General features: G+C 38.9%; 2 protein-coding genes across 2 annotated transcripts; one reads left to right on the plus strand and one right to left on the minus strand.

Annotated features, from left to right (window-relative positions):
* Positions 1–6,566: 6,566 nt before the first annotated feature.
* LOC105264211 (chymotrypsin-2-like) lies at positions 6,567–8,401 on the plus strand. The gene is made up of 4 exons (XM_011300943.1): positions 6,567–6,621; positions 7,084–7,406; positions 7,487–7,744; positions 8,213–8,401. The coding sequence occupies exons 1-4, from the start codon at positions 6,567–6,569 to the stop codon at positions 8,399–8,401; spliced, it is 825 nt and encodes a 274-aa protein (XP_011299245.1).
* Positions 8,402–16,518: 8,117 nt separating this feature from the next.
* Positions 16,519–19,879, minus strand: LOC105264212 (chymotrypsin-2-like). Its single transcript, XM_011300944.1, has 4 exons — positions 19,616–19,879; positions 19,345–19,542; positions 18,732–18,902; positions 16,519–16,668 (listed from the first exon to the last, which is right to left on the minus strand). The coding sequence occupies exons 1-4, from the start codon at positions 19,877–19,879 to the stop codon at positions 16,519–16,521; spliced, it is 783 nt and encodes a 260-aa protein (XP_011299246.1).
* Positions 19,880–20,260: the final 381 nt, after the last annotated feature.

Below are 20,260 nucleotides of genomic sequence, written 5' to 3' on the forward strand. Positions count from 1 at the left end.
TATGAGGAAATAAAGTAAAGTAGAGTAAAGTAGATCTACTTTAATAATTTTATATTCAAGTTCCGGATTATAATCAAATGGTCACGATTTTTATTGTGACTGTCAAACAGGTCATCATTTTTACAGAAAAAAATACTACAGCTTTTCCCTTGAATTCTGATTTTTATCTTTTTTTTTGAAAAATGAAAAAATAACAATTTATTATGAGGAAATAAATTAAAGTAGAGTAAAGTAGATCTACTTCAATAATTTTATATTCATTCCAGATTATAATCAAATGGTCACGATTTTTATTTTGATTTTTGAATAATCTTTGATTAAGGGAAAGTTAGAGCAACTTTACTATCGGCGTTGTGTATTATCATTGTCTGAGTACTAGGTCTGTCGTGAATGTGCTGAGGATAGACTTTAGAAGTTGCGGTTTTTACAGAGAGGTCCACAACTGGTCGTTGATCGTGTCTGGCACGTCCACGAGAAGGATTGATTTATCACACGCCAGAAGACAGATTGCCCTGTGTGAGCGCGCGCGAGAGCGCCGCGCGTTCAACTCTCGTATTTATGCTGAGAACAAGGAGTGGGAGAGTGAGAGGAAGAATTTGTAGTTAAAGTTAGAGAGCAAGGAGGAGACGAAGAAAAGTTGGTAGAGAGTTAGACATATGGGATATACTGTACTCCGGTCTAGAACGTCTCCACACCCGACTGAGGTACTTATCTCTGTCCCTCGAGTGTCTCGCGGGTTTATTCTCATTTTTTTTTTCTTTCACCTCCTCTTTTTTTACCGTACATCTAGTGAAACAAACGTACGGATAGACCGACACTGATAAACTTCGATAATTTTCATTCGTGAAGTGTCGTAAATAACGGGTACCCCAGCAAGAGGGGCGAGTGATGATTCAGGAAATTCAATGTTATTACGGATTGGCAAGAAAGTTATTTTGCCAATTTTTATTCTTCCATTTTGGATCAAATTATTTTTTCATCGATATTACATAAAAGTTACGAAATATTTTTCAATTCACTGATGCCAAGTAGAGGTACCCGAGACGGTGGAGTTCCCCGGAAATTCTTTTTTCATTTGCAATCTTGAAAACCGTTTTTTCATATTTTGTTATTTTATTATTTACCACAGCATTCTTAAAGCTGAAGAGCTTGGAAATCAAAACAAAAAATAAAAAAGTTGAGATAAAATTCAGAAAATTAAATAAAAACCGTTTCTTCAGGCATTATAATATAGAATTTCATCTAGCGAATTATTATTATTATTTTCATCGGGTAGAGGATTTTTTTATGATTGAAAATCACCGTACTATTTTGGCGTACTATTTTTTTTTTTTTTAATAAAATTTGGAGAAATGTTTAAAGACGTCTGTAGAACACTTTTTTTTCTCCTAAAAAAAATTTTGCTACCGAAATGAATTTTGAATAAATCAAGGTTAAATCTCGTAAATAATTGGAAACAATCGCAGACATAAAAAACATTCTAAATTTACATATACTAAATATACAGATTGAACTATCAAAAATTTTTCTTTTTAGCATTTTTCAAAAAATTAAAGCTAAAAAACAGAAAAAATTGCATTTCATTCTTTTAGTGTGTTAAATTTAAAAAAAAAACCGAGGAAATTTGGGCACGATGAATGAACCGAAATGGCTGTCCTGCAGGTACTTTATTTAATTTCCCATTTTCAATAATAATTTTTTTTTAATTCCATCTGAAGCATATAACGAGAGAAAAAAAAAAGAACTTGTAGATAGGGTTGCGAGACTAATTTTTTTTCTGAGCGCACATTTGGCGGATGAATTTTTTGTGATGTTAAGGATAAGAGAAGAGAGTTGGTAGAGGTAGAGCCAGAGACGGTGAACTAGGAGCACGTGCTTATATACTTGAAGCCAGCAGGATCATCAAACATCGTTAGATCGGCATTCGTAGTACCAGGGAGAAACCAACACGGGTGGCAGGCAGGCCAGCGAGAAGACAACGGTGGTGAAGCGAGGCAGAGAGCAAAGGCATAGGATAAGTAGAAGGTAACGTGTCCAGTGAATTTTTTAAAACGCCAGATAACAACTTGATAATGAATCCGTTGACCCACGGTCTCCGTGCAGCAAGTACTCCACAACCATTGGCCACTTGAAGAGACTGGTGTACGTTGGATGGCGCTTGGTGTATTTGGATCCTTGTCACACACTGGAGCATACCGTTGAATACAGGTAGTGGAGGTATTCATGGTGGGGGCTAACTGTAGAGCGCAAACGCGCTGGATCATTATAGTGATTAATGCCGATGGTAGGGTACGATAGCGCTGATTTATCGATGTCACCCGCGGGGGAACGTGATTTCGCGCTGTGGTGACGAGATAAATTGTACGAATGGTAATTCGCATTTTCGCGCCAATTGGTCATTAAGATTTTTCACATTTTCCTTCATTTCATGGTACAAATTAGAATCATGCCTCTGGAATTTCATGGTTTATTGATGGATCCAACACTTGCCAATTGGTTGTGAGAAATTTAGTCAAGTGTCTAGTTATCTCAACTTATACCGATCGTCGCTCCGCTGGTAAACATGAAGGAAATTATACGACGGCAGAGGATTTTTTTTCAGTCCTGATTTCGGCGGAAAATAATTAACGAGTTATTGAGAAATTATCGTTATGATAATTGCCTTCTAATCAGGGAATTATCGAAATGAAATTGATGTGAATATGTCACGTAAAGTTGGTGGAACTTTTTATATCGAAAATGAAATTCAGAAATAAATTCACAAACAAAACAAATTCACCACAAATTTTGAAAAATATATTTAGATGATTTTGTTTTAACAATTAAACTAAAATTCTCAGTTCCCAAATATTTCCCAAGTAATGAAACACTTGAATCTAATAAATTTTTTATTAGATTCTACAGAATTCTGACGATGCAAAAAATGATTTCCGAATAAAAACGAAAATCCACAAAATGATCACCTAAAATAAATGGATCTCAAGTATAATATCCTTGACCGACCTAAAAATCCCATGAGATTGAAAGAAATAATGATTAGCAGTGAGTAGAAGACAATAGTTGTTCTCACAAGGAAAACGTGATAAAAATTTGGAATGTTATCTTCATTGTGGCACTTGTGTATCAGAGGTCTCGCATTGAAAAGGATCCAGCAGCCACCCGGGACCGTTACCATGGACTCCAATACCCCCAGGAGGACAACGATACGACGGTATCTGTGAGTGTACCTCAACACGGCGTGGGTTAATGTATTCTATTCGATTAAACAAACACGGTAACTCATAGGGAAATGGTGCAAAGAGGGCTCGAGGCAGCCCATAACATTGGGTATGCCATATACCAAACGGTTAGGTGCTGGCTGAAGGGCATCTCCACCGGGGTTAGGACCATTGGGATATAATGCACAAAGGCCTCCCACCTGGTACACGAAAGATTGAATGGCTTCCTCGTGATTTGATTATCATTTTTCCCCTTCCAACGTCTCATTTATTTTTCACTGGGAAATATACTGCGAACAACTGTGTTTATACAACGAGAACAAACAAGGAATAAAAGTTGTCTCAACACCATTGGGAAATCTCACCTCGTATCACTGCACTTATAATACGAGAACCACCAGGAGAGATGTGAAGAGCGAATGAAAATGTCTGGCGCACGATTTTATGCTCGATCGTAAAAGTTTGTTGCCCGCCTTTTCCTATAGAATTTCTTTTCGTCGCTCGTTCCTCCTGTTATTATATCTTTTGAAATTTCATCATTTCTTCGGGCTTTTCACCTCGTATTGGTGGAAAAAAAAAAATGTCACTCTTTGGAGGTCATGCTAGTTGTCGGGGAAGATGTGGTGGATCAGGTCGTGTGCCCACGCGTGTACCAACACGCTGGGTTGATTAACGTATACTTTCAGGTTTGTGGGCGGATATCCAAAGATTGGAAGAAATTTTCCGGCATTTCTCGGCTATTTGTTTGGAGAAATTGAGATATCAAAATAGGACAGGATTTTATGATATCTGCGTACCAAAAATTTCAGGTCTTCGAGGGCATTGCGCATAATGGAATAATGATTACTTTTTTTCCTTTTACTAGCGTATATAGCGCGCTATGCGCGCCAAATCGTCCACGTATGGGGTGTTATCATTGGAATATATATATATTTATATATTTCCAATGTAATATATACATATATAGAATTTCAAAAAGAAGATAGAAAAAAGTCTAAAAATTTATATAAAAAAAAATTAATATAATTTATATATATATATGTTATAATATATATTATATATTATATATATTATTTATATATGTATATATTATATATATATATCATATTATATAGATATATTTTGATATGCATAGCGCCAAAAAGAGCTGACAAAAAACATTACATGCTTTTTTTTAAAAGGGAAGGATAATGACACTTTGGGGATCTTGAACTAGATCTGGATTGCGTAATCTCAACTTTCATACTTTCAATCTCTAGAAATGGAAAATTGGTATTCGATGATTGATTGATTGTTATATGTCTGCCAAAAAATTAGTCTGCAACACTTTCGCAGTCTCGTTGAAGGTTACTCGTGAAATCCTAGCTGCAATTTCTGACCGACTAGCATCATTCCCGGGGTGATGAAGGAAATAACGATGATTAACGAAGGAGAATAAAAAAAATGCTGATTGATTGCCAGAGAGTATTACATCGAGAGCAAAACCATTTAACCTCCGACAATTGGAATTCCAAAATAATAACATTGGACAAAATATTTTTACGACTCCACGGTGCCCCTCCCCCGGCACATTTATTCATCTTCGAAAATGTCGAAGATAAATCAACGCACCTCGTGATTTGACATGAAAGACTGTATTGATGTGCTGCAATTGCCAACTAAATGACCTCAATTATCGCCATTTCTCAGCATCACCCAAGGAATTTCGATATTTCAACGAACCGCCAAAAGCCCACCTCTCGTTTACGTCCCAAATTTCCAGCATTGTTGCAAAAGAATGTTAAAAATTATACGCCATATGATTATTTCGTTAAAATTGAAGGCAACCATAACGATTATCGTAAAAACTCGAGCCCGGTACGCATGATTTTTTTCTCAGTATTGAGTTTATTAAAGAAACGTCAATGAATTAAATCATAATGGTGTACCAAAGTGAGCCAGAGCCTCTATTCAATATCTGTCAATACTTAAAAGACCACCTGGAAACTCCGAAACAATATTCCAAAATGCGAGACCAGAGGTCATTTTCAAAATCCATAAACGTCGCGACGCGTTAAACCTCTCTGGTGAGGAGGAATCTCCTTATTCGTACGACAGTTAGCCTCTTCTCATTTCTTTTCTTCTCCACATTTGCCAAGTGAAAGAAATGTGGCGCTTGGGTAACCAGCGAGATGAGAGAAGAGGGTTTCTCCCCAAAGAGATTACCTTTGGCGTGCATAAGTAAGATCTTGGGATTTTATGCCGTTACCTCACACGAAGCCACTGGCTTCGGGTCATCTCGATCGTTAAAATGTGCCAGTCTCAAGACCATCCTATAAAGATTGAGGATTCGTGGGTGGGTGAGGATGTGAGGGATATTTCGAAGATGGACTTGTTAACAGGTGCTGAGGACACCCAGTCATTCCCACCGATCTTTCAAGGCTTATCGGTAATTCTACACTGAGAGAAATATTCAATAAAAATTACGTGTATTTTCCGTAATTCTGGAGCGAAATGTGGTTGTCGGAAATTTTACGGAACTGTCACGTAATTTTTATCTAAAGTCACGGAATTTCTTCGCGGTGTTCCGTAATTTTTATCTGAATTATCGGTGAAAAATAACGATACCGTCACTTAAATTTTTCGAATCAACTCCGTAATCGGTAAGTGAACTGGAAGTTCCGTAATTTTTACTAAATATTTCTCTCCGTGTACCGACAATTTTTACCGGTCGTGACATGAAATTTCTGTTAAATTCTTCATTGCCCAATTATTTCATTTTTTTTAATGTTAAAAATTCAGTTCCATTTGAATATTCAAACGTTAATTGAAAAATCAATTATCATTTAACATCTAACACTCAATTACTTCAATTACTCAATTGATCTGTATGCCATATGTATGATGAACCCCCAGTAAATACCGTGCCGTTTTCAAGATCGAAATAGATCGAAATATTCGAACAGGTGTTTTTCCTCAAACCTGATCAAATAAAATCAATTACTCATTCATCTATAGTATCTCTCAATCTTTATTTTAAAACCAGCCGATAATTATTCCTACAATGTATTTTATAATATCAATACGATATAAACAAATTCATCTTTTTTTTACAATTGAATTCAGTTGAAATGAATAGTTACAAATTGTTGGAATTTCCTTCCATCAATTAGATGACTAAAAAGGTTCTATTCACTAGCTACGCGGTCACTCTACAGTAATGAAACAATTAATCAGTGGAAGCCTTAAGAAAAATGATATGAATATCAATTGATAAGCTATAGCCAGCAAACAGAAGACACCTGCTCAACGAGAAATCGCTGTTTGGCGGGGTATATAAGAACGGGTCATGAACCCCTCATTATCGTAATGAGCTACAAACGGTATGAATTCTGGATATTGTACCTAGCGGTTTTCATTTCGGGTAAGTTCCAAGGAAGTCCTTTCTCTATTTTTACATCTTAGAAGGGAAGTTTATATAGCGTTCCACATTCTATTTGTGACGTCACAGGAGTCGTTGGAGAGGATTTGGATGAGGTAGGAAGGGGAACAGGATAATTCTCCATATAAATTATTTTTATTTCTCCTTTAAATTATTTTTTTGCAAGAAAAATTACTGAAAAAATGGATAGTCCAGACCGGGGTTTGAACCCGGGACCCTGAGCTATCCGGCTTCTAGCCATTTCTTCCATTCACTGCTATTAACTGAATGATTGAATTCTTGTTTGATAATTATATATTTGTTGGAGGAAGTACAGTTTAATCACCTGTATCGAGAAATATCATAAGAATGGATGAAATTCTTTAGACTAGTGTTCGACCTTTCCTGGTCTCCAAAAGTATATTCCGACTTGATATACATCAATTATATGATAATTCTTATCAGTTGGGTACGCAAGAGCACCAGCTAAAATTGTCGGTGGCAAGTACGTCCGACGGAGGGAGTGCCCACATGCAGTTGGACTTCTTACTCCCAAAGGCGATGGCTGCGGAGGAAGTATTCTGGACAAAAGCCACATTCTGACAGCAGCGCACTGTGTCACAAGGGAAAATGAACGATTTCGCTCCGGTTTTCAGATAATCACCAACACCACTCATTGGTTGTACAGGTTCAATGTCTTCCAGGTCTCCAAAATTATTGTTCCTAAAGATTTCAGAAGCGGTCAACATAACAATATCTGTAATTTGGCGGACATCGCTGTGGTCAAGGTGAAATTATCAGGTTGTCAAGTGAAATTGTCTGAACGATTATTCACATTTTATAATTTTTCATAATCTGTACTTTGCAGTTGGTTGGGGAAATGCCTTTGGACTTGATGCCTGATTCCCAGCCAATCAGTCTTCCAGATAAAAGTACCGAGGCTGATACCAGTGCAACGATATGCGGTTGGGGAAGAGTCCGTCCAAATGCTCTGGAGCTGTCAGCAAAGCTGAAAAAACTGAGAACGAGGACTATCGGACTAGCTGAATGCCAAAGACTTCTACCCAATCACGTCCACGCTAAGCACATCTGTGCTGTCAACGACGTCGGTCAGGGTATATGTTATGTTAGTATTTCAACTTTCACTTCTTTCAATAAACTTTTTATTCTCTTCTTTGATACTAGTCAGTTAATCACTCCCCCTCACTGTTAGAAAATTACATTTTTGATTTCAAGTGAAAGAACTTGAAGTTTTTCATGATGCCAATGTGATGGGACATTTGTGTACAATTTTTCACTGACAAATTAGTTAATTTGACCTTGAAAGAGTTGAAAACTCACGTACTAATTTTATCGATTGAGCCAAAATGGAATAGTATTTGATGTTTAATTTTCTGGATAATTACGAAAATGCGAGCTTTCATTGAAAAATCAGTGATGGTTCAACACGAAATATCCAATCGTCTCGAGTTTTTTACATGAATTTCAAATTTGGTGAAAGTTTTCAACTGAAATTGAATACAAACTGATCGCATTGAAATTAAATTATGATTGGAATTTCCAGACATTTTTAACAGGATTTTTTTCATTTCAGGGAGATAGTGGTGCTTCTCTGGTTCACGGAAATCAAGCAATCGGTATTGCTTCCTGGGGCCGAAATTGTTCTGATGGAACTCCACAGGTCTTCACAAATGTTTACAAATATAAAGACTGGATTCGAAAGGCTATAGCCTGGAGTGATAAATCCACTGATAATCCCAGTGGGCAACTAATTTTTCTCTAAACACAAAAAATGTTTTTCAATCGCTTAAAAATTCTATAAAATCTGAAAAAAAAATAGTCATTCCTCCCAATTAGTGAAAAAAAAATTGCATAATCCCCGTGAATTTTCAAAAATTCAATTTCTCAATTATACGACAACGATAAATAAATAAACAAAAAATTCCGGTGATTATCTAGTTTAGGTCCACCAAGCCATTCCGGATGTTCCTTATCATGAAAGCAGAGATAGGTAAATGAAGTTCGCCTGAGTCGAAACTCGTAAGGCTGATTCCCTATTGGTCAACCCGAATCCGAAGTCAAAATTCAAATTCGGCGCACGGAGTGCGCAGTAGATCCCGTATAATTTAAGTGGGTGGGTTTCCATCACCTAATTAAAGATCCGGACGCCATTTTAAAGGAAAACAATTAGGTTAGGGCATGGATATTAATACACCGCTCTCTGCGTTATCCAGGGCTGCGACGAGGACGTGGCGGTCATGTCGGTCCCAAAAACAACACATGTTAGTACACTTATAGACAATGGACACACAGAAAGATGATTCTTTTTCAACTAGTCCTGGGCGATTCCCTAAAAACTCTGAATTCACCTCACCCAATCACTTACCATCATTGACTAAACACAACGATTGATTTATCCGTCGTTACCCTTTTGTAGCAATTCAAATAATTGAACATAATATCACTCACTCGTCGTGTCAATTGCGTCGGCCAGGGGAAGAGGAGGGGGAAAGGGTGGGGGAGGGGGGACTTTGAGGGACAACAAAGTTTACCTCAGGACTGTCCTTCGATGGAATTTTTTTTTTAATTTCTATTTCTGAAATTAATATTTCAATGATTATTGTTTTTGGTGGGCCTAAACGATACATTCACCATTTAAATAAATTAGATGACTTATAAAAACACACACAAAAATTGCATGAAGATTTGATTACATTATTATAATAATCACCCCAGAAATTTCGATCGGTGGGGGATGAGGAAGAATATAATTAACACACCTCACGGAATCGATCGACTGAAGCTGTGAACTGAATGTTGTTGGAGATGATTTTGAAATTGGCGTGTCGTACCAGTGAGTTATTGATTCGGTGATTTGAATATAAAAAAAGACAATGTTTGCAAGTTCTCATGGTACAGGGCGTACACGCTAACGATTTCATAGTGGTAGACTGGCAACATGAGCCCAGCCTCATCGTAAAAACGTTCCACCTGTCTATAGTTGATCCGACATCATCTCCAAGGTTCATAAACCATAGCCAAAGGTTTCGAATACTGAACAAGATACCGAACCGAGCAAACTCTTGGTTTGTTCGTGGGCTAGTGGAGGTTTATGACCGAGTAATTGAACACCCATGCTCCTCAAGGGATCCACAAACGGCTGATTTAAGCCGCCATAATGCGAAGATCACCAGACCCCTCTGTGGGCAACGAGATACCGTCAGATCACTCCTCTTATTTCCCCTATTCATCCTTTAACTCTTTACACACCATAAAAGCAGTACCGTCAAAAGTGAAAGACTTTTCCCAACAGAGAGTTCTGCAATTAAGTCCTCACTCGTTAATTTTTCACAGCACTTCAACGTTTACACAGTCTGAAAAATAATAAAACTAATGATGAAAATTTATTATTGAACATCCACGATCATTCACCACGCAGGATGTTTAGTGGTTTACGTTTGCATAGATAATCCATAGCTGATACCCAGAGACAAGGATGTGGGTGGGAGCCACATATGCCTGAGTAACACGTGTGATTAAGAGATGCTATCTCCAGCTCATGGGTGCCTTTCTCCACTCGTCCATAAGCACCTGTAGCCCCTCCAAGAGAACCCGCCCTCATTGTCTCTCTCACCCCAAGAACCTGTTCGACACGCAGAATTACAACTTTAATCTACAGATTGAACGGAATCGTTGAAAAAATAATCACCTCGCAGGCCAATCTACATCGTCTACATCGTCTACATCTTCTAGGTCTTCAGAGATATCTAATGATCATTGTCCAACAAGAAGCAAGAGCAAGAAGAGCAAGAAGAGCAAGAAGAGCAAGAAGAAGACCGCGAATAACCGATATACATACAATAACTGAAAATCCAGTCGAGGGACATTGTTCAACCTAAAGAGACACTTGCCCATTGCCTTTATCAGCATATCCTCCAACTCTCGTTGCAAATCGCCACATGTGGAACCATCTCTTAGCATCAAAGCCACGGTACACGCTTCTTTCACCACAATTTGATACACTTCCTCGTTCTTAAATCTTGCCAGTGTTACACTATTTTACAGCACATGCATCTGACTTCCTTGATCATAGATCTTACCAATAGAGAATATCTCGAGGACACTTTGGAATCACTTAACATCTTATCAATGTGTCTGCTTATGGCTCATGACCGTTGAGTCGTCATGTTATTTATCTCAGCAAGAAGTGGCTCTCGATCATTACGAAAAGAGGTGAATGTGTATCAAAGAACCTCATCCCGATTTAATTAATTTTACATTAGCGTCCAGCGAGCTAGAGTCGTAAAAATCCATTGGTTTATCGTTGAATGGGACCAGAGCTGTTTGGAGGGGGCAAGCCGGTGATCGGGTATGGGCTCTTCTTTCTCTTCAAAGGATTTTGCCGCACATTGCGACTCGAGGTGGTGGATGCAGCCGAGTTAAATTAAGAGACGGCCACGCGAGTTTTCAAGCCGCTGCAGGTACACTAGCTCAGACCCCAGACTAACGTTCTCGTTAGTTATCGCTTGGGTTGGCTACGGCTTTTGCTGAAGCTAAAGGCATGTTTTTTTTTTATTCACCACGTACACGCCGTTTGCCACAGAATTTCCGGTGAGCAGCTCCATGTTTTCTACCTTCAAAACCATGTATACAGTACGTATAAGTGAGCCACACTCACATGGAGTAGGGGAATATAAAATGGTGATTCAGTAGCCCACTTGTCGGCTTTTACCCTATAACCAGGTAAATGCAGTACTCGTGTACCTGCGATATCTAAGACCCACACTTGGCAAGTTATACGCATTGTTCTTCGGCGACACTTGCGCAAAAAGAAAACCTATTGCTCATATGAGGAAAAAGTGAATTTATGATTGGAGTTATACTTTTATTCTGATGTTGGCTGCACTGGTAAATAAAATTGCACCGAAAAAGGGAATTAAATGAACACTCGAGGTGGAATACGATGAGAATAACACGAGCTTTGCATTCCATCGCTAAGTGAATTCCACGTGAGTTCACAATCTCTTCTTCTCTTCGTCTCTCCTTCCACCACCTCTTGTCGAAAAACTCAACTTTCCCGGGTATTGACGGGGGGAGAATTACACATATGTACGCAAATCCGATGGACTATATACTTCCCACCCATTCATGGATTTACTCTCTTTGGGTCAAATCACGCGCAACCATAACTCGTAAAAGGGATGCTTTGGTACACAGAATTACACTTAGGCTCTACCGTCATTGCGAGGGTGCATATAAGATACGAATTTCTCAGGCACACGTGCGGCCTTCCGTATAACACTTTCAAGGTTATCTATGAGCATCGCCCGGAGGAGAAATGAATTTTTGATTTGTACGGGGGACATCGCTTCGGAATGCTCTGGTCTCTTTGGTTGGTGTTGGGTAGAATGGGGAACACCTGGTGACTGCCTGATCAGGTTCACTCTGGCATCTTCAGAATAGTCAACGGACTGTTCAAAAAATAATGGAATTTCACACTGAACGAAATATTTACATGGAATTTATTTTTTTTTGTCTGGGAAATTATTATGCAATTATCATATAATTATTATGTAATTATTATACAGGATAATAGTCAGATTCATATGGACACTTCGAGTCAATCGGGGGATTCCCATCTTTTGACGGAGGGATTTAGTAGATTACTACCATACCGACCTCTAGGTTGTCGACCTTTCTGGGGTTCATACCAGCCGCGTCCCCGTCGCGAACCCTGGGTTGCGCCGAGAGCTGGTAATTTCGATTAAATCATACCCAGCATGAATTTAAGAAATTTAATGGAATATTATTATTTTTTTATTTATACCTCTAGAAGGGAGGACGAGTGAGAAGTCTCGTACATTTACGCAGGTACCCAGGTATTGTAGCACTTTACCGAATTTTTCTAGATAATAAAAAATAAAAATCTATGACACCCTCTCCGAAAAACCATTTGCATGAGATTTAGTTGAATAAAAAATTGTAATGTAGCAATAAAAATAAACTATTCAATTGGAATAGAAATAGGCTCAGACAAAATGCAAATAAAATCCAAGAAATCTTTTCCCCCATATTTGGATTCTCTCTCAAGACACATCAACAAAGGCCATGAAACCCAGATAATGACTACCCGCATTGATCAATTGGTTAACGAGACTAGATTACCTAATATAATGGCGGCAACATTTGAAAACAAGCTAGTTTGCGCGGAACACGAAGGCGTCTGATTAGCGAGCCAATCAATTTGCTGCGCAGTAGAGTTGCTTAATGAAACACGTACACTGGACATTAGGTCCAGGTGATCCATGCATAACCGGTGGGATCAAATAATGATTCCAAATGATTAGGAGAGATTGAGATTGCCAATATTAAAATTCAAACGATCACCTCGTCATCGCATTCCCGATGCACTTGCGGGCTCGGTGTATGCCCTGTACGTGGGTTGTAATCCTTATTATCCTTATTATGAAAGTAGAAACACAAAAATGAAGTTCGCCCGAGTCGAAATATCTCGAAACGTGTAGGACTAATTCCTGATTGGTCGAGTCGAACCGCCAAATTCAAATTCGGCGCACGGAGTGCGCAGATCTCGTGAAAATAAAGAACACCTCTAATTCAGTTCGTTTAGAGATGAAGCCCCTTGAGATGAGACTCAGGAGGTAGAGGATACGTGCACCAACAAAATACCTCCTTGTTGTGGGTAAAAGGCGATGAGATGAGGGCAGCCCTCTCTTCGTGTCCGTTTAATATTCACGGCGTGGCGCCCGTCGACTTAATTAATTCGACTTAAAGGCACGCGCAAGTGGAGAGACGCATTCGAAAGGAACATGGAGTTAAAGAACACAGTAAATGGCACGTGGTTATGACTTCATTGCATTCGAAAATTCACACCCTTCCCTGGTTATGAATTAACGAAATATTCCAGACCGTGACGATGGATCAGCTAGTGGACATCACGTGATCGTATCAACTCCATTGCGAAACCAATCAATTTTTTCAAGTACTTTTAAATATTATTGAATGTTATTGTTTAAAATTTTTACAGTTCTATAATCAGTAGCAAAGTTTCAATTCCAATTTTTAGCCGATATCTCAGAATTAAAGGACGATAGGGAATTTTCGGTGAAGACATTTTTTATAGAAAAGGATACGACCTACAAAAAAGGTATTAATGAAAAAATCGCCATCTTCCATTAATTTGGAAATATCGAGTAAAAACTGGCCTCGGAAAAAATATACTTGTCTTACTTTAACACTTGGCAACAGAATTTAATTGTATGTTTTCAATTTTGTTTCGAAAACCGTGGGAAAATGGATTCGAGCAATCGGATTGTTGAAAATCTTTGAATTTACACTGTTAACATTTTTTTTTATAAAAATTGTCCGTTCAAAATTTATATTTCCCGCCAATTATTCCGTAAAAATTTACAAAAATTCGGACACTTAAGGTAATTAAATCCTTCGATTTCCACCAAATCCATTTTTCAGTTTCATATGTTATAAAATATTCATACTCTCATGGACAGTTGGAATGACTCAAGGGCTACAAAAATTTTCGACCTAATCAAGTCATTCTCTCAAATAAAAATTGATGACATCTTCCAAAAATGACAAAATCGTCAAAGAAATTTCAATCCTCACCCTCCACTGACATAAACGATATAAAAACAGAGGTCAGTTAAAAAATGTCTTCAAATTTCCCGCCTGTCTCCCCAAACCGAATTGAACCACTTAACCCACAAAAAACCTAATCCATTACCCGAAAAATTCCTTTTCTCGACTAGACAGAAAAGTCCATTCACCAAGAACAATACAGACAATAAAAACAATTGACGGCATTAAGAAAAGTCACCTATGGTGGCGATACGTGGCATTTGTAATTTTAATCTGGCAACACATGTGGGCGCAACCGTCGGGTTTCCGGGCTAAAGTTACGATAGCTCGTTGATGTACGCACAACAATTAAGCTCACCATTATAAATATCGCAGAAAGGGGCGAGCTGAGAGTCTAGAGATCTGGTTGTTTCACTGGTCAGTAAAACATAACTTGTTGGCGATCTGGTCCCAGAACGCGCGTGCCCAGAGGCCATCCTGGCGCCTCCAGAGTGTGCGTGCACGTATCTTATCCGATGTACGTCTCTACGAGGATTTCACCTACACACGATAATCCCTACCCAACGACATAGACGTGACACTGCACATTTCCTCCATTGATTCATCACAGGTTGCCGTTAATTATGACACCGAGATGATGTTAATTACGACAATATCTCGAAGCCCCATCCACAATGAACCGACATCGATATTACCGATATAATAATGAGCACTGGAAGTCGATAAGTGAAAATTTATGGTATTATTGTATGTTATTATCTACCCGTTGAAAATCATCCGCATCTATTTTCGTCAATGGGATCGTGACTTCCTGCCTCGCAGGTCAATTCCACAGAGGGTTAGATCATGATTTATTCCGCACATATACTTGCGGCAAAAGTATAAAAGATCGCTCATACTCTCCGGTGAATATGAAAATAGCAGGTATTCATCTAATACAATTACCAAGAAAATAACAGTGAATTTATGATATGTTGGGAGAACTATTTTGTTACATTGATACTAGGTGCATCATGTCGGTATGATGTAAAGATAAAAGAGTACGAGAGTCAAGTGGTAAAGGGCTTTAAATTTACCCTAGGGCCATTTTGTTTGATGGGGCACGTAGGGAACGTGTGGCATGATCGAGAACGCATAATGCGAGGTGTTGAGGCAGGTCCGGGTGGACTGGTACCGGACTGGCTAATGATCATGGCGTGGGTGAGAATTAAACGTTTGCCGGGCAAACCTAAAGACCACTCGATAAAACGCCGCCGACGTCACCTCGTCTAGTCCCTCGACTATTTTACGATTCACATCCACCCAGGACTCACCATCCGATCCTCTAATTACGGCCACGCTATATCCGTGCTCGTTAATGATTTTAAGAGGAGCCTCCAGTGATATCTCAACGAATCGTGGCTTTTAGCGTTCATCTGATTGTTCAGCTCTTTCCTACAGTCGTCTTTCAACGTTATGTGCCATTGCAATCGGTTTAGATGTTGGAGTAATTGTTCATTAGGGCAATCATATTTGCTCCCCAGGGTATGTTGGGGTAGACATCACATCTGGAGCAACGGCCCAAAACAAATAATAATAATGATGGAGTGTGCGTTAATCATCAAGTGAATTTCTGTGATAATGAAATTTTGAAGTGAGTGCCTTCACAAATTGAAGAATCGCACACGTGCGGTATCTTCGTGTCGATCTACAGCAGCTCTGATTGTGATAGAGATCTTCCGAAATTATTCAACCGCACCGTAGCAAATACCAAAGCTTAAACATCGGATATAGGTCAATCCGCTTATCGATGATGCCCGCAAATCCTCAAATACTTGTCCGAACCATTCTCCAAATCCCAAACCGATTGACCACAATTCCCCCATCAATACGAATCACCTTTCCAAACGTCTATTCGTCCTCAATCGGCCTCCATTAATCACAAACCAAAAAAATGTCACCAGTTGGAAGTGTCAATGATTGGAATTCAAATACCGTAACTCTTACGATCGGCTGTTCTTGTTATTATTTTTAACGGTACAGCGTTGTGGTTCATGCCGATGTCAGAGCTCTACTGACTGGAGTGCTTTTGATGACAGCCTGTTGATGGATACTAATTCGAAGATAAGAGAGCTATCAATCCTAATGATTTCCAAACGACAGGCCAATGGTTTCGTCTGATTATCACAGGGAGTGAGAGTTAATGGACAAGTGATTTCACGAAAACAGCTCTCCGATCACAACCAGATGATGAAGAAAGAGCGAGATAATGAGCCCACGCAAGGTGTCTCCAATAGCTTTTAGTAATCATGTTATCCTCTTCACACCTTGTGTCAAGGTGTAGCTGTTGTCCCAGTTGCACTCGCAAGCTGTATCAAATTGAAATTCAGTGAGGTACCCTAATTGAGTGTCCTCGCCCTGGGTGTCCAGTGTTGTCCAGACGTTGTCGCCAGCTACCTGAGGAACACGAGGAGAGGATGAAAGGTAAGGAGGGAGTAATACGCCCACGTATTTCCCCATTGATATGAGTTACGGGTCCAACGTATTACACGGTGGACTTTACCTGACCGCCTTGGTGGTCTCGATGGAAAAGTGTCCCCTCCCCAGTACCGTACACCATCATCAAGACCATTTATATCAAGCTAGCAGCTATATCGGTGGCATTTTACCTACTTCAACCTGTCCAATCCTGTCTGAGATAATCCCCCAGAGGATGGTAACCTGTATGCTAACCAGTGTTTGGACTATTTATAAGAGAGCAGTGAATAGTTTTGTGATGCCACAGGGTCTCGAGCGGTTTAGAAAGGTAAAAGTTTGACGCCGATGATTGCTGTAATCGATTATGGATCGGATTATAGACTCTCCGTCAACATATTAGCCTCGTCTTGGGAGGAAAGCCTGACATTTACGCTGGCTTGAATTTCGTCTCGTCTGAATACATTAGAATATAGTTGAGATTGAATTCGTTTGACTCCGGAGATATTCCTTTTCTCACAGGTAGAATCGATAGATCAATAGTTGCTCGTTTTCCTGTGGTTGTACGAAATCAGTATCTTAACCGTAGATGCACTTAATAAACGATAATTTATTAATACAGCATGAGTGCGGTGTATTTAAAATATCCAGCGAGTAAATCAATAGCCATATTCCCTGGTTTTACGGCGTGCATTCATTACCGTACAGGTTGCACTTGCCCGTATATCTCCATGGTGGATTCTCACCAGGTTCAATACGTACATCACTCACACTGACACATGCACAAGCTTGGGATAGGGCATTTCGTGAATATGAGCTTCGTGCAATTTTTTTGAAATATTTATGGGCTACTCTACTTGCAATTGTGGTTTATACTTTTTTGCCGTGAGTTTGTTTTCATCTGGTCGTTCGGGTATTTATCTTTTTCCCTTCTTGACTCGCTTCCTTGCCTCAAGGGCAAGCACCAAATCAAACACTCCTGCACTATGTGCTCACATTGTTATTTGGTTTTACGAGGCACGAAGAACGCGGTTTACGCCCTATCTTGCAGTGAATCTTCAGGCATTTACGATCATGGGGTTTGGGAAGACATGGGATTATTTCACATTTTGCGACATCTAAGTGTCATCCTCCACCTTCAACTTCACTCGCTATCGATATCCTCGAAATTCTGTGGAAACCAGTCCACAAACAGCCAAGTATTTCATTATTCATTGCTCGTTCCATAATTTTTGGCAAAGGTACTTAACAATTTCAGTATCAGCCCAAAAATCTTATAAATTTTCTCATTCTCGCATTTTTTTCGCGATATCAAAACCAATGATTTTTAGAAAATTACTCAACTTTTATCATTTGAATTCATCAGTTCATTGATTTTATTAGTTAACAATAAACGAAGCGGATTAACATCAATATGTCGAGAATTGCTTCAATAAAAATTTTCAACTCAAAGATTATTTTGTAAGCTTTTAAATGATTTTATGTCGCTTCGCTCGGATAGAAGCGCATTTTCGGCCACAATGACATAAAATAGCATCATAGCCACGGCGAAAAAAGTGATTCTGATTCATGCGCGTTATAATCCTCGTCTCCGACTCTTACTATAAAGTCGCATTCGTCAGATTCCCTTTTTCCGTCCTAGGCGTGAAAAATACTATTGTGTATGCACAATGTATTGTTCGACGAGACATTGAAAATATTATCTCTAGGTAATATTTATTTATAAAAATTGCAGTGCGTTGACACTGACACATGACATTTTTGTGTTTGAATGGTCAGGAATTTGAATGGAAGAATCTGCATAGGAAATTCATTTTTTTTATCCAAGGCAGACCAAATGTCTGACTTCAGAAAACATTTCAGTTGTTTTATTCTATCGTAAAATTGAAAACTAGGACGATTTGAAGACTTCCATTCGAAAGCACCACCTGATCGTGACAGTTTCGAATATGAATCTCCAAATACAGTATACAATACAAATATAATTTCTATTTTAATTTGTTGCATTTGAAAAGTAAATTTAACATAAGTTTTCATAAATAAACCCAGTGCGCAGATGCCTTCGACGTGTCATTCCAGTTCATAGCATCTTGAATCCAGTCTCTGTAGGTAAAAACATCAGTGAAGACCTGGGGCGTTCCATTACTGCACTTCACCGTCCAAGAAGCAACACCTATAACTTCACCATTATGAACCAGAGGACTGCCACTATCACCCTGAAATCAGAAATAGTAAATGGGAATTCTCAACTGATCGGAATTGAAGCAAAATTTAAAGCGTTAGCGCATGACTCTGAATCTCTTCAATGACCATCGAGTTTGAAACGAGCATCTAATCTTCAAATGTTATACTTCAAATCAAGTCTGCCAGACAAGACTAGACGTATCAACGTTGCCGAAGTATTGGCTTCAAGTATTCGGTTTCTTGAGCAAGAGTTTGACCCGACAGCGAACCTTGAGTGAGCCTTGAGTGAACCTCAAGGTCACATCTCAAATAAATCTTCACTTGAGGTAAGTTTAATAGAGATTGCTTCAACCCATTCAGTTCTCGTTGCAGATTGACATTTCAAGTGGACTTATTGTTTGGAATATTTACATAACACACTCCCCGACCGACGGGGCTGATAGTACAGAGGTGACCTTCATGGAGCTGATTAACCAGAGACAATCTGCATTCAGAAAAACTGATAGTTTTCATTTGTAGTTTGTACATCCAACTCAATGGCCCAGAGACGTCCGGATCGATTCTTCCAAAACCACAGATCTCCGGATCTGCCCCGGCCTCAGGTGCACTATTTGGTAGACTCACTGTCTGCAGCCCAGGCATCAACGCCTCCAAAGGAAGTTCTGCATCTAACTATAAAACAGCTCATACAAATACCACTAATTCGAATATCGAATTGGTTGAGAAATGCAGAAGGAATTCTCACTTTCAAAACAGCAATGTCAGCTAGATTCGTTATATTGTTGTGCAGGCCCTCCTTGAAGTCTCTGTGAATAATGGCTTTGGACACTCCAAATTCATTGTTTTTTCTGTAATACCAATTGCTGGTGTTAGTGATGACTTTAATATCCCATGTATCATTTCCAATGTGCTTGACACAATGGGCTGCAGTCAAGATATGGGTCTTGTCCAGAACACTTCCACCACAAATATGATTCGTCAGACTGACTCCAACCGTGTACGGACACATCCCCGGGCAAGCCAACCTGCCACCTACGATTCTGCTCGGAGTTCTTGCATATCCCACTAAAAATTTAATTAATTCATAGTCTTATAGGGGGCACAGTAGACCGAGCGGAAAGTATCATTACTTAATTGTCTCTGAAGCCTTCATCATAAATGACGGCTTTACGCCCGCAGGGAAGAAGATATACTCCGGAAATTATAATTGAGATGGAGGTTTTTTTGCCGGAATCATTCCTAGATATTTCGATTTTGGATATCCCTTTAAAAAAAAGCATGTAACGTTTTTTGTCAGCTTTTTTTGGCGCTATGCATATCAAAATATATCTATATAATATGATATATATATAATATATACATATATAAATAATATATATAATATATAATA

Source organism: Fopius arisanus, unplaced genomic scaffold (assembly GCF_000806365.1).
Source record: "Fopius arisanus strain USDA-PBARC FA_bdor unplaced genomic scaffold, ASM80636v1 scaffold00019, whole genome shotgun sequence".
In the NCBI taxonomy this organism is placed as follows: domain Eukaryota; kingdom Metazoa; phylum Arthropoda; class Insecta; order Hymenoptera; family Braconidae; genus Fopius; species Fopius arisanus.